We start from the raw sequence: 25,815 nt of genomic DNA, 5'->3' as shown, positions 1-25,815 counted from the left end.
CTCTCTCTCCCTCTCTCTCCTACCCTGACACTCCAAGGCCACCTGGGGAAAAACTCAGCTGAGACATTATGACACACTGCAAAGAGGAGTGTAGCATTGCTTCATTCTCAGGGATGATGTCACCACATTCAGAATGAGGCAGAATGTAGGACAGGGAGGGCTAGGCTGCTGCAGTAGGCAGTGCTCTTGGGAGCAAACTCTCATTGATGACTCCGACTCGCTCACGTCACACACCGCCCATGCACACGCAGGTCCTTCAGCTAACAGCCTCTTACTCACTCATGCTTAGGTCAGTCTTAAATTGGCCAATTACATCTTTGCTTGAATTGATCTATTATGTTCAACACCTTCATTAAATACATACTGTGCGTGTGTGCGTGTGTGTGTGTGTAAGCCTGTGAAATTGTGGCTGTGTTTTAATGTTTTTAATGTGGATGTGCTTGCGTGAGTGAGAGAGAGAGAGTGTGTGTGTGTGTACCGTACACCTCTGCATGCGAGTGTGTGCTTCTCTGGACCTACAGATTCCATTGTCTCGTCCTCATAAAGCACCATCACAGCGCCACCATCATAGTTCACTGCCGCCCTCCTGAGCCTTGAGTGTAGCTCACCCAAGCATGACCTCCGGTCCAGACTGCGCGTCATTGGGAGTCGCGCAGCCGCGCGCGCTGGAGCGGCTCCTCGGCTCTGCTGCAGCACTGCGGCCGTCTTCCGCTTCCCGGGCCGAGCGATACGCCGCCAGTCCCGACGAGCGCCGGAGCGCCGCTCTCCCCCCTCCCGGCTGCTGCTGCGGCTTTTCGCAAGCGCTCGGGCCAAATCCGGGATTTTTTTTTCCACCAGCGTTATCGTAAAACCCTGCCCTTAAGCCTCCTTGCGTTTGTACCTACAGATGGGGACACCCAGCTTCCCCCTGGTCCCACCGATATCGCTGAAATTTCCATTTGCATATGCAGTAGTTCGGGGTTGTTTTTTTAGTTTTTTTTTTTATAAAACCAATTTCTTTTATTGTCTCCCAGAAACATTAAAAGAAAACGTCCAATTAGATTCTTAGGTCCATTTCACGCTGTGTTTCACAAGTGGACATGCTCTCCTTTTTTTCTTTGTGCAGTCCACCAGCTCAGCTGAATGATTCTTGTAGAGTAAACTTTAAGGAATAGTTCACTTTGTGGAGTTCTAAAAGCATAATTTCAGTTCTGCTGTTTTAGTAATGGCCCAGACAGTTTTCCTGTGCAATTTAGGATATTTTACATATTTTTTAGGGGCATTTGTGGGTTTGTGCCTTAAAGCAAAAAAAAAAAAAAAACTGCCTTGACAGGCACATGTAACAGAGATGGTTGCACTCAAGGAAAGAAGTATTAGTGTAATATAAAATTGATATTTGTATTTAATTGTGAATAAATGTGACTTGAAGTGTATTTTTTAAACTCTTAATGTTTAATATTCCCTTTGCTTTATTTTGCAAGCATTTAACTTTGCTGAGTTTTGTTCTTCTCTGTATACTGTATGGTAAATCATAGCTGCAAGGGCAAGTAAAGAGTGACTAAGATACTGTGGTATGTAAATGCAGAGGCTGGCAGATGGTCATGTTAATCGGAGGACAGTGGGGACAGTGGAATATGCCTCCACCGTGAGTGAAATAATGAAGGGTAAGCTGGGGTGGATTCTCCCTTTCCCCAACATCCTGCCTCAGATCCACGCTTGAGAAATCAGAGAATCTTTCCCCTCATTTCACTGCTTCGAGTTGGAGCTTATTTATAATAATGCTAATAATGCATTCCACACTCGGATCTAAACATAGAAGAGCACTGAGAACCTTTCCCTGAACACTTCCAAAGAAGATAACAGATAATCACATCATGTGTCATTTTCTAACACACCTCCGTGTCTAGTTACTGTAAGGAGAACACATTTTGTGTTACTTTCAACATGGCCTGTTTTAGAAACTTTCCCTTTGTAACACATAAAATGTACATTTGTACAGTAAAGCAAAAGTAGTAACTTTGACAGAAAATTTTTTGAAGGTTATGTGGTATGTAGTAACGCAAACGTGTGTTGGATATTAACACATCCTTTTCGAGAGTGAACACTTTGGAAAGTTGGTATATCTCAGATGATTGGAATGATTAGCAAACTATTTTATTAGAAGAGAAACTGAAGTGACTGTACTTAATAACATCTTGCAAATGGGATTTTCGATATATATGTGTCTATAAACTCCTGTTTGAAGTGGATTATCAGCAAATGAAATTAATTCACGGAAATATCCAGATCCAATAATGTGCTTGCAGCAATCCAGTAGAACAACAGGAAATCTTTTATAAAGGTCTGTGGGGTTCAACGAGAGGGGCAATTAGTTCCCTGTTCCGCAGACTTCTAAAATCACATATTAACAGCTGAAACATGTAATGCTTTTGTCGATATTCCACATAAATGGTAAATGGACTGCATTTATGTAGCGCTTTTATCCAAAGTGCTTTACACTTGATGCTTCTCATTCACCCATTCCCACACCAATGGTGAAAGGCTGCCATGCAAGGTACCAATCAGCTCGTTGGGAGCAATTAGGGGTTAGGTGTCTTGCTCAGGGACACTTTGACACGCCCAGGGCGGGGGATCGAACCGACAACCCTCCGAGTGCCAGACAACCTCCTGAGCTAGGTCGCCCCACAATATAACTAACAAAAAATTCTGAAAAACCGACACAGTACGTGGCACAAATGCACTGAGGCGGGAAATGAAGCCGAGTACTCAGACCTGGTGCCCGCACAGAGACCCACGACCTTCTCATTCTGTGTGCTACTGAAAGGGAGTGCGTGCGTGCGTGCGTGTGTGCGTGTATGTGTGTGCGGTCACGGTCACGGTCACGGTGTTACTCTTAAATCAAGAGCCTGGAAGGGAGAAGTCTCCAGAGATATGCAAACAGAGGGAAAGAAGGGGAAATGGTTCACAGGGAATGCGGTTTGAGGTGACTGCGAAAGCACCTACCGGAGTCAGCTCGTATATCGTAGGTGGCCATAAATGTCTCGCTGAGGTGCACCTGCAGGATTAATTGCTGTGGGTCACCTCTCGATTGTGCTCAGAACAGCATCGACGGGTACCTAAACTCAAACGGCTTCAGCATTCTCCCTTTGTATGTTCGGCCATGGTGGAGCACAAGGGTGTCCAGTCTCATCTGACAGGGGCCAATGTGGGCGCAGGTTTTTGTTTTAGCCCAGCACAAGGACACCTTCAATTAAGACCTTGGTAAGTAGAATCAGGTGTCTTAGTGCTGAACTAAAACAAAAACCTGCTCCTACATCAGCCATTTTGGATAAGATTGCACACTCCTAGAATAGAATGCCCCCCACTGGGTCTTTGGGGTGGGGTTTGGTTGGTCTGGGGCAGATGTGGGATGGGAATGGTTTTGGGCAAAAATGGTTTAATGTTGAGGGGTCAGGAGGGTAGAGGTATCTAGAATTGATTTGCTTTGTTCATTTTATTTGGTGGGCCATTTTGCTTGCCGTTTTTGTTTTGTTTTTATTTACTCATTGTCTCTGTATGGTTGGTGAAATGCATACTCTGTAAGTCTCAAAAGTATTTGTCATAAAAAGAAATGGAATCTTATGAGTCTGAAACAAGTTTTACACTACATTTTCTCTCCTTCTCTTTTCTGTAGCCCCTCCCACTTTCACAGACACGCCCCCACAGTATGTGGAGGCCAAGGAAGGGGGCAGCATAACTCTGAGCTGCACTGCCTTTGGGAACCCGAAACCTGTGGTGAGCTGGTTGAGAGAGGGGGAACTACTGGGGAACAGCAGGAAGTACAAGGTAAGCCACCTATGACATCCCTGCTTTTCCACTGACCTTATCTGGGTGTCTGGGCTGCACTTTTTATCCCGGGCACCCATGCCGACAAGATTAATTCAATAGCCACACTTCCTGACAAGAACTACTGTAGGGCACAGACCGTAGGTCGTGCTTGACTGGACTTGAGATTTTGTGACCTTCATCTGATTGAATGATACTCTGTGGTGTTCTTAACTCTATTCTGCATTCAGTGTTCTCTTGTCTAGAATGCATGACCATGAATCAGTTCTAATGATTTATGATCATGCGTTCATTTGAAACTGAAATTAGAAGCTAATTTAAAGCATTTTAAAATGTGTGTTTACTGTTCCTGAGGGAAGCCCCAAAGCGTAGGTCACAGTTCCATTGTTTCATTTCTCTAATTACAGTTCTCCAGTAGCCTGGAAAAGTGAATCATTCATTCAGATTCTTGTTTTTATGTAACACGCTGTTGAGCTCAAAGGAATTATTTTATCTTTTTATTTTAGTTATTTTGTTTGAATCCCAGCTCTCTCCCACTGTCAGTCAATGCACTGTGCAGCGTACAGCGCTCCCTGTACATCTCACAGCTGAAACTGTGTACGAGAGTACACACCATTACTGAGTACACAAGAGTACAAGCACCTCCCTGTTTCAGTTGTTGAGAGGTGTGTTGCCTGTGCACTATGTGTCCCATGGCCAGATTGCGTGCGGGGGGTGTTGGTAATTGGTACAAGAAGAAGCTATTGGCAGGGCTATAGAAAGTAAAAATCCACAGGGAGGTGCTTGTACTATTGTGTACTCAGTAATGGCGTGTACTCTTCCTCTACCAGCTGAAGAAGGGTCCCAGGAGCCTTTTGAACTGTGTCATAAATGATGGCCCTCCCACCCTCTGTTCCTCACTGTTCTCCTCAGTGACCCCCCCACCCCCTCAGCTCGGTGTATATCGGTTATTGTGCGCGTGCAGCGTGACATTCCTTCACCGACGCCAGACTGAGGCTCCGCTCGCTCCCTGGTCTGGCCGGACTGAGGCTCCCGCTCGCGCTCCCTGGTCTGGCCGGACTGAGGCTCCCGCTCCCGCTCCCTGGTCTGGCCGGACTGAGGCTCCCGCTCGCGCTCCCTGGTCTGGCCGGACTGAGACTCCCGCTCGCGCTCCCTGGTCTGTGATGGAGCGGAAGTGACAGGCCTCAGCGGCTTTCTCTTTCTCTCCCTGTTCCCAATAATCCCCACCCGGGCCCCGTCTCCCGGCCTCTGCCTCTCTGCCCACCTCGCTGCCTGCCCCTGCCACGGGCCAAATCCCCACCCGGGCCCCGTCTCCCAGCCTCTGCCTCTCTGCCCACCTCGCTGCCTGCCCCTGCCACGGGCCAATGGGAGGTCACCAGGGAGGCACTGTCACATTTAACAGGCTCACTAGAGTGAGTGATCGTATTGTTTCTGAGTGGCTGATTAACTCTATTTTTGCTTCACTTAAAATTCATGCTACTATTACACTCAGTCTAAGTACTAGCTGTGAGCCAATTTTGTTCTTGAAATCAGTTGGTCCAGAATATCTCAGTCCACTCAACATGGCTACAAATCGAGGTATGTAACTATCTGAAATAAAAAGCACATCATTTTTTTGATGTGAAGATTGAAATAGATTTTATTTTTCTGGTTTTTCTGGCCTTAAGTCGTAAGTGTAACTCCCCTGTTTAAAACTACTATGGAGTAGCCCTGCCAGTCACATTTACAGCACCACATGGGAGAATACCTTAAAAGAAGCTGAAAGGCCTCATATCTCAGTGACTTAATTGAAACATCACGTTAAACACAACGACCCGGCAGCTCGGTAGATCAATTTTCTGCCAGGAGACATGAGACATATGTCACAGTTATGAGCACAGTTGGGGGCAGTCAAAGCAGATTCAGCATTTTCCTAAATCTGGGGCACCACAGAGTGTTTCACAAAAGGGCTGATGGGAAGTGGAGTCCAGACATTGTCAAGCACACTTCAGGGTTCTGACTGCACATCCCGTCATACTCTCTGTGAAAGGCTTTGTGACACTGGCGTTTGTATGCCTGGAGTGTTTTTTGAAATGGCTTTCTGGACAGTGCACACTCTTGTGTGGCTGTGCTTGATAATAATTGCTGAAACATATTAAACTGTCTGCGGGTTTGACTGATTATTTTTTAATTCTGCCTCAATAAAAGTTTTTTTTTTTTTTAGCATAACACTGTTAATTTTTATGCTGTGCTAAATAATTTATTATTTTAATTAGACTGAGAAAGCATGCGCTCAAATTGCAGCTGTGTCTGGAGAGCCCTGCCATCTTGTCCAATTAGGAGACATTGTGCATGGGGTGCAGCAGCAGGTCACAGTCTTTCATTGGAAGTATTTTTATCCATATGGAATGTTTCAAACTTAACTGCTATTGTGGACTTTGAGTGCAGTTAGTTTTGTTTTCCCAGTTTGAAATGTCTGAGAGCACAGTAAAAAAAAAATTTAATTTTATATTAACACAATAACAATGTGTTAAGCATATGGTGGGAGCCTGTATACCCAACAAATGTTCAATTTATTACGGTGTTTCACCATAAATAATACAGTTATTTACATTTCAGCCATTTAGAATTTCATTTCTTTGCTGTCTTACAGACTTGTACTGTAAAATCCATACATTTTTTACAGGGTGTATTTGTATCACAGTGTCTTACTGGGCTTAGATACGGATAAGCACCCATGGGTTCTTACGGCTGAAATGCATTTTTATTTTTAAAAATAGTTTTAAAATTAAGACCCTTGTAACAAACAGCACTGATCTGACTGATGGCATTGCATGTGAACTGCCAAAGACAGAAATAAGATCTGGCAGTCCTTAATGGCACAGTTTATGATTCTAAAGTGAAGTGGCTGATTCGAGTGTGTTGCTTCAGCTGGGTGCTGAGCTCTATTTCAAACAACGGAGGTCATGGCTGAGAATGACAGGCCAATTACACATCCATCTTCCCTCTGCACCAGAAGGAGCACGACTATTCATTAAACCAATCATCTTTTTTCCAATATGAGTTTTTTCCCCTGCCAGGGTTTCATGGAGCAGTTTAGAATGGAGAATTTATTGGTCTCAATTTTTAAATTTATGTACAAATGTATTTAATTTAAGCGCAAGTAGGCTATGAGTAATTTGTTACGACTTCTATTTGGCACCATCGTCATCATAATCACAATAATCTCTTGTCTTGAGGAGTGCTAAAAGATTTTATTATTATTATTTTTTTCTACTGTACCTGACAGTTCATCTTCAGGTGTGTATTCTGTATTAGGAGTAGCACTACATGTTACAGCCTGTCTATATAATCAGTTAATCACCATGCCATGAGATGTAAGTATAACAGTGCTGGTTCTCTCCTCTAGGTCTGCACAATGCCCACACTTAAAGTTTAGGTATATTAGGTTTCGGTACATTTCTATTCATATTGTTATTTTATGCACTCATTTAGGAGTTTGTGTGCTTGTCTGCATGGGAATACGTGTGTGTATGTGAGCAGTTGTACAGCTGTACAGGGTACTGTAGTTTTATACTGTGTGCTTAGATAGCCATGATATAGGTTGTGGGTGTTAGACTTGAATTACAATTATAGAATAATGTGCAATATGGATTTATTTTTTAATATGTAAAATATGTACTGTAGCAAATTAATTTAAACAATTCACTTCTGAAAACTGTTGATGTAATACACTTAACCTTAACGGAAAGTTTTAGTGTGGTAACTCATTATTAATTACTTACAGTAGCCATAGCCATTTATTGACATAACCATTCATGACTAGCCATAGCTGTTGATCAAACTCCACCTCTCTGTCTCCTGTCAATAGTTCCATTACAGTGTACTGCTTAGAAGTACAAGAAAAAAGATTGCATATCAGACCAGGCCACAAAATGTAATTACGGAAGTCCATAAATTTCAGAATTTCTTCAGTTCAGAATATATGCTGTGCAGAGCGTTTCTGAGTGTTCTTTAGTTGCGGTACAAACAGTGTATGTGATGGAATCAGCATTTCCATGTCATCTCTTGTGCCATCAGCTCACATTTGTGACGGGGTTGCATTGCAGTGTGTGCACAAAGGTTCACAAGCAGCGGGTCAAGCCTCTTCTTCTCCTCCTCTTGTCACTAGCCATTGCATTATCTGACGTATCTACTACATATCCTCTTCCTCTTCTCCGTAGCAGTCTTCCGAGTCTCTGTCTCCTTCTGTCCATCCGTCTATCCTCTATCCATTTGGAACACAGGAGGAAATGCCAGTTTTAAGTGAAGAGCAGGGAATAGACATGTGGTGTAACCGCTCTAGAGTCTGCAGGCACCCATCAGTCACCATGGCAATCTGCCTGTAGAAGTTTAGATTATGGTCTGTGCCACTTGCGCTTGTCAGGCAAAAAGCATCTTGACTTTTTAATCTTTAGTGGTTTTACTGATTGGGCATAAATATTTTTTTTTGACTGAAAAGACTTTCTCATCCATTGTAAGGCTACCGTCCTCATACTTTTACCCTAACCATTTAATTCTATTTAATGAGCCAATGTTTCCCTCATGCCAATTGGGCTATCGTTTGATAATGCCTCCCTCCACTAAGGAACTGGCAAGGTTTTGGGTCATTTTTAGTGGCGTGGTTCCAGAGGTATCAGTCCAGCTGTGTGTGCACACATTTCACCTGTAGCATAGCAGCCCAGTTTTAGCGTATCATAATCGCAGGTCTGCGCAGTAATGCTGGGAGGAGATGTGGACGCACTCCATTGGGCCAGCAGCATTTGAGCGGTACTCTCCGCGCGCAGCTGCAGGTGCGCCGAGCCGCGCTAAAGAGGAGAAGTTGCGTAGGAGGCGGAGGGGCGCAGCCTCACTTCATCTTACAGTCAAACGCGCTCTGTGATCCTTACAAGGCAGCTCAGCTGCTACTGATGTAACGGAGCAAAGCTGATGGAGAACCTGAATTATTTACCGGCCAAAGCCTCCGCTCTCTTCAATACCCATCGTAGGCGACTGGCGGGATCGTGTGATACGTCTCTCCACATTTCCGCGTCTGGTAAATGGCTGGCCTCCATGTCGTAACCTACCCGCAGATCTCCCGGTAGAAAAGCGACCTTATGCATTTTTCACGGGGCTCAGTGAAATCTTAATGCCACCTGCAAAAAATGGAAAAAGTAGAAATAAGCGTTTCTATGAGAGGATGTACGCCCGCTTGTCTAGTGCTGTTACGCTTTTCATTTTCTGAGCAGTTGTGTGTAAATGGTAAATGACGATTTATATCTTCAAGGCTACATTATGCTTCATCGAGAGAAGGTTAGGTCTTGCTCATTCATATGCCCAGGGCGGTTTGAACGCAACTCCGACGCAGACATCGGTCTACTCTAGTAGTCCTATTGTATGTGTAACGTACTCAATGTACCATAGGCATTTTTTTCTATATTTTGAGAGTCTTCCACTCCATCCTCTATACCTGGCTTAATATCTTTAAAGAATCAATAATTGAAAAGAATGTCAGTTCTTGTCAGCTTAAGGCATCAACATAGCCCTGAATGCCAGCTAATGTATACTGAGCAATCATCTGCATCCCTTTGTTCCCCCATTTTATTTTATTTTTTCAAAGAAATAACTACCTGAGGTATCTTTTAGAGTTAGACTTGATGGTTTTATAACTGGCATTTAATTTTATTATTGTTATTATGATTATTATTGCTGTTTAGAATTATGGAACCTTTAATGACCACAGTGAGTCAGGACCTTGGTTTGACATCTCATGCAAAATACAGAGATAAGCTGGTTAAAGAAGCAGAGTGGATCTCTGTGGATTTAAATAAAGGAGTTCTTGTCCAGAGTCTTGACGGATGTCATCATTACCGGTGACGGGCTACTGTGGGTGAAGTCTTGGTGAAGGGTCGAAGCAGTAGATATCACGCTTGACTTGGCCAGCCTCTGCAATTAGATGGGCTTTAAAATGGGACAGCCAGAGAATTTGCACCCAGGCAGACCAGAACACCAGAGCACCAGCTTGTGTGCGCTCTCCTAAATTGGTGAGAGATGTTGCAATGATGAGGTGGGCCTGAAAACACAATTAGGCGATCCAAATTGGAGGAAAGGAGGCTGGGTTCCCAGCCAACCATGCCAACTGCATTGGCATGCAGTAGCTGGAAATGTGGCTAATTTAGCTGAGTTAAGTTAAACTGGGTTTGGATGTCATTTCTTTGAGAAAGGGGATTTCTATGCATGCACATTGAAAAAAAATTGATGATGTGCACATTTGCAATCAGTAATACTGAAATTGTAACAAAATAACTACCCAAGCAAAAAATATTATACTGTAAGTATACTTTTTTTAATGTACATTTTTAATAAATATTCACTAATTTTGTATGAACTGTACAAATTGTGTGCAGTAACATCACAATCTATACAATTATATATTATATCAAAATAGCACATGAAGTAGAATGATATCATAACACAGATGAGATGCTATATTTAGTATAGAACTTGTCCATTCATTGCCGAACCTGTTTATAATAATACATATTTAATGTATATTTTCAAGAAGGATACTAAAATGCATGTACATTAATGAAATGAAAATATACTTTCTGTAAGTGTACTTTAAGAACTTTGTTTCCATCCCCAAAAGATGTACTACTATTACATTTTTTTCAAACACTTATTCAGGCTATCCACTGTAGATCTCTGTTGCCATGTTTAATTATATTGTGGTTTTGCCTTGTTGTTGCAAAATATACTGTATAAAAATCATATTTTTAAAACACTTAAGTATACTAATTTGTGGACATCCTTTACATTCATTTAATTTCTAAACAACATGTGCATTGATCCATTTTTATGCGACAAATTAAAGTCTGAATGTGGAGAAAAATAACTTTGTGTGGGTGGGTATGCTACCACAGATCTTCAATAACATCAGAACCTTTACATGTGTTCAGGTGTACATCTTAATTAACATTTAATTAGCATGCCTCCTCATTTGTCTCAACATTGTAGTTGCTCTACTTAAATGGGGAGTTCTTTTTTGATCTCTCGATTTCATGGAAATTTGATTTTTCATATGATTTCATAATTAATTCACATTTCATTGTGGCTTGCATCTTGCTTCTGTTGGATGATACACCGTATAGCCTCGTTTGCTCTTGAACATTTTCTGCATAGAGCAAGACATAATGGCTGTTTAAATTACAGATTAGTATTTATGTAATGTTAGATCCTCTAATTATTCCTGTAATTACTTTTGGCAAGTTTTACAGATCTGCTTATTGCACATACTCATTAAGCACAATGGCAATGACATCATTGTTATGAGTATACACTTGCCAAGATTTTATGTGCGCCCTCACTGTTAAGTATTGGCATTGTTACCGTTATGTTTATTTAAAATCTGCAGTCATGCTTCAGTTGCATATTGCTGGGAATTGCTACCTTTGATTCTGTTGGCGGCTGGCGGTGTGGCACATGTTAAAGTGCTGATGCTTCTGATTGGCTGGCATATGTACACAACATTCTGAAATGCAGATGCACCGTTCCTTAACCCCGGGGATCCTACGTGTAACATGTAATTGGCTCCTGCCAGGATACTGCTCAAGGCAAAGAGAGAAAAAAAACTCTTCCTGCACGGCAGACATTTTGACAATATATCTGTAAGATGTTGCAAACAGACTTGGACCATGTTTAAAGACACTCAGAGACTGTGATGTTTGATGTAGTGGAGGTTTATTCTGTTGCATTCAAAACATACTGCCTTCATACGCATTCACTAACTCACACACATTTTTAATTTAACACTGAGACATGATCAGCCCTTGAACATCTTGCCTATCGAATCGGTGAAGCTAATGTTTTTACACATATTTTCCCCTCTGGAAAACATCAAAGGAATGATATCAAGAGAGTAGAAAAAGCTAAATTATGGCAAAAATGTAGTATGTAATTGATGTTGACACATAGAAATAGTCATAATATCCATGGACTTGGTGGGCCCTATTTTAACAACCAAATGCTAGCCGAAGGTGCTTGTCTCCCACGTTCTTTGTGTCTTTCATTCAAGTAGCTTACATTGATTAACTCCATACAGTTGCAATGTCTAGCCAACATTGGGCTGCATATCTGAACACAGTTTGCATATCATCGTCAAATTGAAATAAACAAAATATTTCTCACATCTCTGTTGTGTGTTGAAACACACAAAATTTAGCAGCCAGAATTTAGTTTTATCCAGCCAAAAATATTTACAAAAATATTACGAAGTTAGAGGTCAGAGTGTAATATGGAAAGCTCCAGGGCACTATGCTATGGCAACATACCTAAAAGATGTGCAGAGAGGGGTGCACACAACCATGAGAGTACCTCAACACGGCACAGAACAGCAAACCTGAGCATTCACATGCAGTGGCATGTTTAAGTACATGTTTAATATTGCAGTGAACAGAGCACATGCTATTAAGAGCCATAGATACTGGCCCGACAGGACTCCAGTTGTTACCTGTTTCACTCCACCAGTACCAAAACTTGTGTACAGTCTACAACAATCTGCGGGTACTATACAATCTCACAGTCATGCTAATGCTAAGTGAATGAGTGTGTGTCTTTGCATAGAAATCTCCTTCTTCTGTGCCCTTACACACCTCTCTGCCCTGTAATTTCAGAAAATTAGGCTTCTGTCAGTGTGCCACAACTCAACAGCAGAGTGAGGATCATACTCTGATATGTCATTATAACGTCAGTTTTGCAAAAACTTCTTCCTGTTTTTTCCGTCTTAATTTTCTTTTTTTGGAGGCTTAACTCCTTCAATGTGTTACCACATGTGTAAGGCTAGATGCTAAAAATGAACTACGTGTCACACGAGTGAGGATTGATGGAGTGTAACTGATGAAAAATTCAAGAGAGAAACTGCAATGTCAAACAGCCAACGACAGGCCTGTTATATCTGTGAGTGGGTGCAGTGGACAGTGAGGGTCATATCATCATTCCCACATCATCTCAGCCCCATAAACATAGCGGTTAAAGTCAAACGGTTTCAGAAAAAGATACCAGCCAGCTTGGCAGGAGACCTCAATTTATTCATCCAACAAAGACCGAACTTTTTACCCACATTCAGCGCTTGGCGGGAGTTCATTTCTGACCCTGGTTTTGTGAGGCGCATTCATAGCAACATCACAGTAAACCCGGTCTGAGTTGGTTTAAAATGCAAACGCTTTACTGACCACCAAACTTAACACAGCGACAGATGTTTCCAATGACATGCCCCCTATCGTGGCGCCAAACCCATCTTGATTCCAACGGGTTTACTGCTGACCACGAGGCTACCAAACCTGGCACAGGCAAAAAATATTCCATTTGTGCGAGATGAAACTAGCCATTCCATTTGCGCCCAGGTGCGTTTACGGTTACATTGTCACAAAACTACAGCCCCATAGTCGCTTTTGCAAGATGTAACGTAACAGCAATACAATGTGCTGAGGTATCATTGCAGTCGGCCTTGTTGAAATTCTGTTTCACTGTGTGATGGGCGATGGAATTATTACTGAACAGCAGGTGCGAATGTGCAGTAATCTCATGTCTGTTGCTAACCATGCCTCTGTACGCACAGGTGAGCGATGGAAGTCTGACGGTGATGTCGATCAGCCGGGAGGACAGAGGGGCTTACACCTGCCGGGCCTACAGCGTGCAGGGAGAGGCTGTCCACACCACACGCCTGCTTGTCCAAGGTAAGCGCGCCAGCTGTGTGCGTCCACGCGTGTGTGTACTTGATCCTGCAATGGGCCGTATTGACTGCGCTCACAACACATCGGAAACGGACAAGTGATTTCCACAGGGGAACAAGGACAACTGGAGAGCACGGAATTAATGGAGCAAATTCTAGACCAAATCAATTCCCAGGCTGTTTTGAGTTTTAACATTCATGTTCAGTCTCTTGTACCAGACATCAGTCAGAGTAGAACACGCAGGTACGCCCCCCTAATGTACTGCACTGTGCTGTATCCTTTCTCCTGGGGATCACTCTAAACTCCAGGCAAATGAAAAATCCAGAAAAGGATCATCTCGAGCACATCTCCACCATTGGATTTTTCTCCCAGCCTAGTCCTGTCCATACACTGCTCACAGCTGATTTACTAATATGATCCACACTTTCCTGTGAAGCTTCTGAGAGGCCAGATCTGGCAGCTGGCTACACCGGCACACGTACACACACACACGCACAATCACTCTCTTTCACCTGTTTTGAAGTTTTCATTAATACAATGATCATGCTGTTCAAACCTCATTTTCTCATTAAATATTCATGAACACTACCAGAAATAACAGGTAATTCATTAATAATTGATAGTAGTATGTCATGCCTGAAAGTGTAAGTTTGTGTAGATCTGTTTGCAGTGTGATTATTTATGCAGAAAACTATTCTCATGCAATGCCTTGAGAAGAAAAATAAGTCTGGTTCAATTACTTGAATGTAGTCTTGGGAGCCGTAGACTATTAAAATATCTGTTTAATCAAATTCCACATCTCAGACAATCATAAAGATGTAATATGTACACATTGGTTTTTTTAAAAATACATTTGTAATTACAGTTCTTAATCATTTTTTAAAAATTGCAATGTGACATTTTTTTGTGCAAGACTCACTATTTTTGACAATATGCCACACCCTGACCCCACCCCCCTCTGTTTGACTTAGGGAATTAGAAATTTAAGAGAATGGGACCAGGGCATGTATTTGAGCACAGAACTCCAGTTCTGGAGGCCCGCAGTGTCTGCTGGCTTTTGGGGTGTTCTCAGCACCAGTGGTTCATTTAAGTCATTGATTGGCTTGGAAATCCACACACCTTGCTTTCAAGGCCTGTCTCTCATATTCCCTCTTTCTCTCCCTTTTACTTTTCTCCTCTCTCTGTATCTGAGCTTTTTTTTTCTCTTCGTTTTCCCCTCCTCCTCTCCCAGAATGCATATTGAGAGAGCATTTCATGCACCATTAGTGTAAAGTCAGGCGGGGAGGAATCGGCTCCTTGATTAAAATCCGTGACGGTGATCCCCCCTGCGCCGTGACCGAGCCGCGCCGTCTGGCTTAAGTAACGGCGAGCATCTGGAACACGGTCCCCGCCCCCCCCCCCCCCCCCCCCTCTGGCGCAGGCGCCCGTATAACCGGCGAGTCGCCCGGGGGGGACGGCGCGGGGCCAGGAGATTAACCGGCGCCGCTCGTCCGCACTTCATCACCGGCGAACGGGAGCGCCGCGTCCATCTGGGCCGCCGCGCTCCCAGAAGCCCCCGCTGCTTTACGAGCACCCAGACGTCTGCTCAGACGGCGGCGAGGGGAATGCTGACTCATTCCCCGCTCCCTTCCCCCGGGCGGCTCGCTGGCGGAAGCGAGATCGCCTCTTACGCTTGTTACGGTCTCACAATTTCCTCTAATCTAACTTGGCTGCCAGTGCCGGGTTGTTTATGGCTGCTGACTGAGTCACCTTACTTTAAAGGTCGCCTGCGGTCTGTTCTCTGGCAAAACATTTAGGAAGTTCCAAACACACAGACCACAAAAACACATTAACACTGGCCAGAAAACAATCAGTATTTCTGTATTTCCGATAATAATACCAATGACAAACTGGCTCTTCTTGTCGGTATCACTGAACATGTACCTCACAGAACTGCCCATACACTTTGCTGCCTTTTATGTGATCTGATCCATCATGCTTCTTGGAGCTTTGTCTGAAAATACGGACTCTCCTTCCGGTGTTGGTTTTCTTCCGCAGAAAGCTCTGCTTTGAGTAAAGCTCTTCTTTTGTAGTGATCTCAACAAAACTTGGTGCCACAGGGGACAGTGGGAACAGAGAAAAGCCATTACACAGCTGGAGAAACATGAAGTTGGAGTCTTGCATTGGCTTGGGTGAAGCCTGAAACGGGGGAAGGGTTTATTTCATATAAGCAAACGTTATGTAATACACTACAGTACACGCAGTACAAAGGAAACATGCTTCTTTTGTTTCCCTGCACTGCACCCTCAAGAAAAAGGCCGTTGCCGGGCATGCTCATGGCATGTTCTCTATATGCGCAAATCTGCTCCTTGTACAACATGTTGTAACATAAACAGAAAAGATGTACGTGGTGCATCTGTCCAAACTTCACAAGGCTCTTTTCAGACCCAGCTCAGCTGATACTTTTATGTAGAAGTTATGGAATATTAGTGTATATTATGTTCACCATGATTTGTTGGTAGAAATATTATAATCACAATTTGGTGATTAGCCCAGTCATCCTTAGGGAGGCACCACCAGTATTGAGCACTGTTGTGATCACAAACATTTAAAATTTGTGTGCTCATTATTAATTCATAATGAACGCCTGCCACAACAAATGGCAGCGGGACCAAGTGGCCTCTCACGTTGCAGACACAATCATTTCAGACCCAAGCTATCTGTGCAGCGATGTGCCCCGTGATCCGGATCGGATTTTGACCCACAGTGCCGACTGGGAGACCCAGTTCCATCAGTACAGCTTGTGCAAACATCGGTCAGAAAAACCTTTCCTGTGAGAATTTCGTTTTGTTATTTGTGCTGAGAAAAACTTGGGTGATCAATCAATTATGTTCATAATGTAGCACTTTTTTTTCAAAAGATGATAATCTGTTAGAACTGTCTCTACCCATCCCACCCCCCAAATGATTCACGGCCTGTCTATCGTGGACTCTTTGAAGCCTTTGTGACCTGTTTCCATGACTTTAAATGACTTTTGACTCTTTACTTTTTATTTTCTTCCAGGACCACCATTTATTGTGTCGCCACCGGAGAACATAACAGTAAACATATCCCAGGATGCATTCTTCACCTGCCAAGCTGAGGCGTATCCTGGCAACCTGACATATACCTGGTTCTGGGAGGAAGATAATGTCTACTTCAAGAAGTAAAGTTATGATCGGGTTCATTACTGTACCATTCTCACTGTCTGAGCTCTGTGATTATAGGTTTGTGACACATGCTTAGGGTGTAGTCTGTGCAGTACTGAATGTTGCTTATAGCATGCTCTGCTGCTGTTTCATGGTGAGCGAATGACCTCTTAAATTAAATTTGTGTGAAGTTGGTTGACAGTTATGTATATATAGGTGAATGCGTCGCTAATTCATTTTTATTGTGCAGGATATGTCCTGAGAGGTCTGCTCATCTCAGCACTGCAATGTTTCTGTTGGTTGTATTTGTCATTCTACATTTCTTTATTCCTAGTTTCTCTGTTTGTTGACGCCTTATGACATCACAACTGATCTTACATTAGAGTAGAAAAACAGACAGTCATGCTTAATGGCATCCCAATCATGTGATCATGTCACCCTGGGACATGCTTTCTCCGAATGTTGTCATGGCAACGGCACACTGTAAGCATATGTATTCAGTTCAACAAATTACAGTCAAAGATCTTGGTGAAGGAAAATGCTTAGTGTGTCAGCCATTTGTGACCTTTAATTTGGCGTAATGACCACAAGTTATATTTCAAGCATCCTCATTCCCACAATGCATTTAGACACAAAGCAGCACAGCGGCACAGCTCAGAATGAAAGTGTTGTGAGCTTGGTGACCCCAAAATGAGCCCTAATGTTAATTATGAATCCTGCATGCTGTCTATGGAAAAATAATTGTAGATGTGCAATGTGGCTGAATGCACCCTGCATGGAAGGCAGGCATTAGATGTGTCCGTGAAGAGCTAAATGCGCGCCTGAAAACAGGCTTGTCACAGGTGCACAGGAGAAACAAAAACTTAAGTGAATAAGGAGAACTCCTGCACACTGTGTGATGTTTGCCAAAAAAACATTTATTGATTGCAGCGTTTCTGTCACATAGAGCTTTGTCGATGCAAGTATCATCTCTTTACAGCATTAGATGTGACTCACATTATTTAGTGTTTGAATGAATAAGCACAGGCTGGTTGGATCCTGTCTGTTTTTTTCTCCATTTTTTATTCCGGTCTGGCGGAATTGTAGCCCTCTTTTTCACTACTCTTGGCCACTGGTGATGTGAAAAGACATTCCGTATCATCCTCGTATCAATTCTGTCAAATTCTCTCTCCCATGTGCAGTAGGTCACAGTGTATCACTGAGTGCATCATTTAAACAAGTCCAAGGTCACTGGGGGTAAGGGAAGGGGGGGATAAGGAGAGGGGGAGAGATGCATTCTGGGGTTCACCTGACAGCACTTCCACATATGTTGGCTTATTTGAATTCAAAAAGCGTAAATGTTGCTGTGTTTGCTCTGGCTGTGAAGTAGCCATGCATTTCCAAGGTTCCAGGAAATGTTTTTACAGCCATGGGGGAGTTTGTTATACTGGAACTGTAGAAATATTATAGTCTTTTCTTTCTGTTTGATAGACATGCCCTTTAAGGGCTACAAATCTTTTAAGCCCTGTTTCCCTCAATAATTACACAAATCTTGTGGATGGGCTGATATCATAGTGGACAGGGGATGTCCCATCCAGATGGTGTGCAGATCAGTACCTCCCAACAGCATGTTGCCACCACCACCACATGACTCTCTCAAACATGACCTCTGCTCTGACATGTCCTTTGCGTAGCTTTGTTTTTTCTCCGATGGCACGGGCCTCACAAGGCTGACATATTCACTTACTGTATGAGTCTGGAAAACTGTTGTGGGTTGAACAGTGCAGAAGTTCAGGTTCCGACCTGTTGGCAGACTTGTTTTTACAGTAGTTGTAGAATTCTCAGTTGGGCTGGGTCCTGTTGCCAACCACAGGGTCCTGTGCCTGCAGGGCAGGGCCAAGGTCCACTGTGGTGCAAATACTGCAGGTTTTCTGTCCATGACAAGGATAACTTGTGACATGGTGCTTGTGTGATCACACGCTTGGCTAAAGCTGATTATAAAGAAAGTGTAGCCTTGAGGTATTCCAGAGCCCCTCGTGCGTGACCTATAGACTCCAGAGAAGTTCTTCTCTCTGTCTACAGTATTTTCCAGGCTTCCCTGACATGTGGAAACAGTGTGAGGAGGGTGCAATTGTAGATGCAAAAGTTGCTGTGGCGCCATTTTGTCAGAGAAGGCATTTTCAGTTGTCGAGACTTGAGAGAGCTCGCTTATCTGTAATGTACAGTTATAATTTCACTTTTTTGACACCAGTTTGTTTCACTGGTTTTCTAAACCATACATAAATAAATATTGAATAGCACCAAGTGTTCACAAAATGTAAGTAGGTTACCCCTTAAAATGGTCACACAACTTTTTTTTTTACCTAATTGAAGCTTACAGTTAATTAAGAGAGAGAAATGAACCCAAAGGAAAGAGTTCATTTGGTTGTACTCAGCTCACAGTAAGTACATTCTATAAATGCTTGGTATTTCTTACTTAACGCTGTCCCTGGGGTTTAGCGTTCTCATTGAGCGACTCTAGGTTCTGTTTTAAATGGAAGTTTCCCTTCAGATCATCGATTTTTGAGGGAAAAAAAAGAGAAAACAATATCCTATAAATACAGCTAGTAGATAATCTCAATAAAAAATAACACATATTATTCAAATTCATGTATTCTTGTACTAATCTAGCACCACACCATTTCCTCATGCACTGTACTAATCCAGAACCACACCATCCTCACATATGCCCTAGCAAACCAGAACCACGATGTCCTTGCATATACAGTACTTTGATATAATGCAGTTTTTATACTAATCTGGAAGTTTACACACCACAGCCCAGTACAGTACACTGGTTCTTTGATATCACATCAGTCTTCCCCATGATTTTCATCTGAATTACCTTGCTGAGGTAATGAAGATGTGCTTTGAGCTGTATCTGTATGCACCTTAACTGTCAGGGCATCTGCTGAAGTCAGAGAAACATTACATCCCCTAGGTCCTCCATTGATTACATGCTGGTCTGCATCAAGCAGTTCATGCTTACACTTTCCCCCTGGACATTTCAGAGAAGTTGGCCCGACCCCTGCTGAAATGCGGGAGATGTTCATTGACTACAGTATGTCAGCCGAGTTCATAATGAAAATAAACTTTGTAGTTTCACGTCAGCATATGCTGTGCATCACATGCTGTAGATCAAATCGTTCTGTGAGGCCATTTTGGTGCATTTCAGAAAGATGGGACAGTTACTTCTCTGTGCTGCCATTTTAACACTTTCTTTTTAGCCCTTGTGTTGGTTCGATAGTGTAAGCAACTAATTAATAGCTACATAGCATCACTGTGACCATTTTCCATTGTCCACCTTTGACAACTGAATACTTGCCTTCCCTGTCCATGTTCAATTTGCTAATGTTTGCACTATCTTTATTTTCTACCCATCTAGTGATTTGAAGCGCAGGGTGAGAATTTTGGTTGACGGGTCACTCATCATCTCCCAAGTGAAACCAGAGGATGCTGGGAAATACACTTGTAGCCCCAGTAACAGCCTTGGCCGCCCACCGTCTGCTTCAGCATACCTGACGGTGCAATGTGAGTATGAGTATTTCATTGGCTATACGTTTGTGCTCCTGGTCCTTTGGCTGTATGCTTTAGAGAAACCAGTCATTTTTAGGGTCAGTATATATTTTTATATTCATTATATAGGTCTCTAGTTCTGTAACTATATGTATCTATATCTATATACAATGATGTACAATCTATATACAATTATCTATATACAGTGATGTGCAGAAAGACATTCATTACTACTTATCAATGAGAAGAAATGCACTGTTTACATGCCATGAAGATCCGATTCTTGCTGAGTTGTACCATAGTATATATATTTCACCATGATGTATATATAGTTCTGACAGGCTTTGCACTAATTTAGCAAAAGCTTTTATCCATAGCAACTACAGAAGAACATAAGTGCATTCACCTGATTTACATGAGCAATGGTCCCAGACCTGGCTAAAACCCTAAAGATTATATCCATAACAAGCCCTAAGAAGAAAAATGCAATGTGATGAAAAGTGTTAGAGTGGGGAGGAGAGGGGAACCAGGATTCATTTGGTGTCTGAAGATGGACATTTATTCTCAGGTTCTGAGACGCTAGGTCATTTGTTCCACCATTCAGGAGTCGGTACAGACGGACACCAGATGGGAGGATGTCTGTCTGTCTGCCCTGGCCCCCTAATTATCGATTTTGCTAATATTATTTGCAAATATTTTGCTGAAATGCTGTGATTCGCTTTTTACAACTAGTGAAGAAGGTAGTGGCCTTCTAAGGAAAAGGTTAAGTTTTATAATGTTGGTGGGAGCCTTTACTACTGTATCTAACACATAGCACGCTGTTCATTGGGGTTGATAAATGAATAAAATGTACGCATTTACAGATGCCCTGTACATGGGATGGAATGCAATGCAGTGCAACAGTGGCAAGCTTCTTTTAGGCCTACAACAGGCTGCTGTGGGTTTTTAAACTGGGATCAGACTAAGGAGTTCTGCATCCACATCGCTTTTAATTGAGGAGGGGCTTTCTTCAGTCTCTGAGCAAATTCCGACTGCTGGAAGTCAAGGCACATTAGCCCCAGCTCTGATCCCTGGAACACTGGCTCGCTTTTATGAGAGCCTGCAGATTGAAGCGCTCCTTTGTTCCCACAATCGTTGACCTTCAGTCTGCCGGCAATCCAGATGTTTTCTTCCTGGCTGCAAGCCCATTGTATATCACATCAGCCTTGTGCCCAGAAGGAGATCTGTCAAATTACTTAATTTTTCCCCCCCCTCAATAACAATTTTAGTTTAGTGAATTTTTTTCTTCCAAATGTGTAAAACATTTTTTGAAGATTGGTTAGGCTGTTTACGATAGATACAAAGGGCTAAGCAGAGCGTGCAGAAGCGGTTGACGCGTATGAAACATACCGTACCCAAAAATAGGTATCCAGGGCAACAGGCAGGTGGACTTTATTGCTCCCAACCTGAAATTCTGTTTTGTTTGAGTAAGGTTTAGCCCTGAGGAGCCAGCAGTGCAGCAGGGAGGATTATGACATCACAGCAGAGGCAAGCTGTGGAGGGCAGCTCTAAGCAAATACTGCGATAAACCTTCCACAATCTACCAATAACAATGGTTTGTGCTAGTGACATCATAGTCCTTAAAACAGCGTAACGCTTGCCTCCTCTGCCACATATGCACCTCTCTGAAGCCTCACATTGCTTTGACAGTCAAGATGTCTTACTGGGTGGAAAACAAGGATTTTTTCAGGATTTTAGATGACAGAGAGAGAGGGAAACAGAGGGAGGAAGAGAGAGGGAGAGAGACAAGTGCATGGATATACCTCTGCAGCACACTGGAGCCTGGCACACCACATTATTAAAACCCCTCTCTGTGATTTCTGTGATTATTCTGGGGACATCTAATGACAGCAGGCCTTTCCTGCAGTCCCTGGAGGGTTGAGTCGGGGGTAGGAGGCTGGGTATCCAGGTGAGGTGGCTATATGCCAGAAAGAGATAATTATCTGCTGTAGTGTTGGATGGGGAGCAGGAGGGGGGGGGGGGGTGTTAGAAGAGGTGACATCATTGCTCCAGCACAGCGGAAGCCCTCGCTTCTGCAATGACGTCACCTGCAGACACTTGGCAGGTGGCCTCCATAGACACCCGGTGGGCCCCCGGAGACGCGCGACGGTATCGCGACACCACAGCGCCACAGAGAGGCGAACAGCAGAATGGCGGGAGGAGGGGGTGGGGGAGGGGGAGGGGGGGGGGGAACACAAGAGCTCCGCGTCTGTCTGCACTCCCAGAGCGCCGTTGCAGCTAAAAATAGCGCGGGCCACCTCGCTGAGCAACGGCGAGATGGATTTCACTCAGCTTTTATTCCCGAGCATCTCCACGCGTGCCCTAGCTCCGCCGCCCGCGCCTCTTACCGTGTGATGTGCTGCGGATGTCTGCTGGCTCTGCAAGACAATGAGTCGACACGACGACAGCCGTAATCACCAAATCTTCTTTAAGGACAGAATTCCATCACAGGGGATCAGTGATAAAAGCTAAATGGAAAGAGAATTTTTATCAGCTGGCTAAAAAAAATGGAGAGAAAAATAGCAGTGAAATTGAAATTTGACCGTTGATTAGTTACTCTTCGCCTGTGAAGACGGCTGTGGCTTGTCCTTAATGAAAGCACACGCAGCTGAGAAAACGACGATTAATGATGACGCCTCACAGTCAGTCGCAGTGCTCATGTCTTCTCAGTGCTAACGTCAGTGTCCTTCATGCTGGTGTCACTGTAAGATGTCGTTGACAGGTTTCTCCTTTGCACATCTCAGCTTCTGCTCTGCCTTTTTAAAAAAAGCACATCCGCCTACCCAGACCAGCCATCATCCTGTCTCTTTTTGAGGGACCAGCGGGATGATCATGGTTTGAGTATTCAAAACAAGGTTATCAGGGCCATGCTGACGGTTGGAATAATAATGATCAAGCGCATCCTGAAATAAATTGGTATTTTCGCATATTTCCATAAGGTGCGCGAGGCCATATAATTAGAGGTGCAAGTGGTCATACATAGATGTCATCAAGAGGGTTCAACCACAAATTTCAATGCAAGCCATACTCTATACTGTCTATCCAGTGTATTTTCATTTTGTTGCACAATCTAATTACTTGATGGAGTTTTAGTCTGTCTGCTCAGCTTAAGCACCCAGTGTAATTTCTAATGACGTTGGCCCGATTTTAGATTTTAGATTTTTGACAGGGCTGTGAAACTTTTCCGTAAAGAGTCCGGTGGCAACATAGAGAGCCTCATGTGATCTGACTGACATACATGTACTGGTTTATTACTGTCCTTCAGTCACGAATAGACTTAACTGATGTGCTTTCGCTGAAGCACCATCTCATTTTGTTTAGGTGCCATTTTATCCTCTTCGTGTGAGCTACAAATAGTGTGTATGTATACTGTACATATATATGTGTGTGTGTGTGTGTGTGTGTGTGTGTGTGTAAGTGAGGAGGAGGAGAGAGAGAGAGAGAGAGAGAGAGGCTGTTTAAATGGGTTGACCTTTTTTTCAAGGGACTGTACATTCAGCCTGCTTTTAATGTCATCTAAAGGGGCATCTGTTCAACCAGTGACAGGCCATTTGAGTATCTGTCATGATGATTAACTTAAACAAACGTAACCGCAGAGAAAAAAAGTATACCCATGTAAACATTTTCCACAGGAACACAGTTCACATTTGTGCAACACAGTACCTAAACTACTTTAAATTATGTATTTTTCTTCAGCCTTAGCTGACACACTCGTGTGTGTGTGTGTGTGTGTGTGTGTGTGTCTGTGGGTTCTTCCTTATCCCAGATCCTGCGAGAGTCGTAAACATGCCGCCAGTCATCTATGTGGCCATTGGCCTGCCAGGATTCATTCGGTGCCCTGTGGATGCCAACCCGCCCGTGACGATGGTCAAGTGGAGGAAAGATGGCCTCCCTCTGAGAGTGGAGAAGGTGAATCACTCTAAAGTTGCCCTCATATTGGCTGCACATCCAGTCGGCCTAACATGATTGGCGGATGCATAGGAGAAACCCAGCTGATCTAACTGCAATATTCTTGGTATAGATGAGCATCTCTTAGCGTGTTGGAGCAATATGAAAGGTTTTAAAGTGTCAAGAAAAAGTGAACAAAAAAAGGTTGACAGGGTGCTCTAGTAGCATTATTCCAGTACCGGTTTTTAGGACTGAATGACCTAAAATATCACGGTTCTCTGTATTACCAATTTTTTCAGAATTTATAAATCATAACTATTTTACCACTGCTTTCTCATTACAAGACAGGGAGCAAACAATCTGGTTCAGATGTGCTTGACAGGCATATAGATCACAAAGAACAGAATAGAGTCCACACACCTAAGCCCCCAATGCCTGCCGACCTGAAGAAGAAGAAGAATACACATGGCTTTTGCATTCTTCCTCACTTCACAGCCATTAAAAAACAATAACTCCCACTCAGGCAGCTTCAGAATATCACTTTTTTAAATTGTAATCTCAGTGCAGTTAATGGGAAAAAATGCTGCTATTTATTCCAGGACAAAGCAGCCTTAATTGAAAAAGACATTAGGCTATAAATGCCTTCAGATTGTGAAAAAAACAACCGCAGTATATTGGCTATATCTGAAGCAACTGCCTGCCGTTTATATAAAAAGGGATTGCGAGATTAAACTGCACGTTTAACTGCGGCAGTGGAAAAGGGAAAACGTGTGTTCAGGCACCACGCACTTGCACACTAAACGTAAGACCACAGCACAGTCAGCAGCCCCGCTGCTGGAGAATATTCCTGCTATCTTTAGAACTCCCTAGCATTCGGTAGTACCAGAAACAGACACAACTCTACCCTCTAATTTCTCCACAGATCCTCCATATTCAAAATCAAGGCCATTCACAATAGGCAATCAGTATGGTAGAGAATATGACAATTTTAATGAAATGGCGTATTTTGAGTTTTGCTTCGTTTGCAGAAGGGTTAGCTTCTGCACACTCCTGGAGATAAGCTTTTACACTTCATTTTCACATTCTCACCCTCCCCTTTTGGCTCTCAGTCAAAGGATACAGGTTCCACCCTCAGTCCTTTCATACATTTCTGACAGTACTAATACATGGTTAAAAGTGCTACTGTTGGGGTGTGAAAATAATGAATTACTAATGCTAATGTCAATGTCATTGTAAAGTGGGCACAAAAGAACCAATGACATTGTAACTAAGTGCTACAGTCAGTCAAAATGTCAGTCTGTACTACAACATTACAAATGTGCCTGTTGATGAAGCTGACAAGTTCAGTCAAAATGTTAAATTCCAAACCTGTCAGTCGGTGAGTTCACTGTCTAAGGTGGGGAGTTAGTTAAATTATTAATGAGGCTGTAATACGAAAAGCTTATTTGTTTTAAGTGATTTTTCACTGTGGCATCTTTGTGGTCCTCCTCTGTCCCAGTACCCTGGTTGGAGCCAAATGGAAGATGGGAGCATTCGTGTGGCGGAGGTGACAGAGGATTCCCTTGGCACCTACACCTGTGTGCCTTACAACGCCCTGGGTACCATGGGACAATCCCCCCCGGCCCCCCTGGTGCTAAAGGTACAGTAGGGTACTG

At 43.2% G+C, this 25,815-nt stretch overlaps 1 protein-coding gene across 7 annotated transcripts in view; it reads left to right on the top strand.

Annotated features, from left to right (window-relative positions):
- Nucleotides 1-25,815, top strand: part of igsf9bb (immunoglobulin superfamily, member 9Bb) — a 133,849-nt gene that overhangs the window by 61,335 nt on the left and 46,699 nt on the right. For all 7 annotated transcript variants that reach the window (XM_064351054.1, XM_064351056.1, XM_064351053.1 and 4 more), the window contains exons 4-9: nt 3,653-3,804; nt 13,418-13,535; nt 16,575-16,716; nt 20,103-20,248; nt 24,039-24,181; nt 25,659-25,799. In XM_064351054.1, coding sequence (XP_064207124.1) covers nt 3,653-3,804; nt 13,418-13,535; nt 16,575-16,716; nt 20,103-20,248; nt 24,039-24,181; nt 25,659-25,799 — 842 coding nt within the window. The remainder of the gene's footprint in view (nt 1-3,652; nt 3,805-13,417; nt 13,536-16,574; nt 16,717-20,102; nt 20,249-24,038; nt 24,182-25,658; nt 25,800-25,815) is intronic.

This window comes from Anguilla rostrata, chromosome 9 (assembly GCF_018555375.3).
Source record: "Anguilla rostrata isolate EN2019 chromosome 9, ASM1855537v3, whole genome shotgun sequence".
NCBI classification, from domain to species: domain Eukaryota; kingdom Metazoa; phylum Chordata; class Actinopteri; order Anguilliformes; family Anguillidae; genus Anguilla; species Anguilla rostrata.
This window is presented reverse-complemented; position numbering and strand designations above follow the sequence as displayed.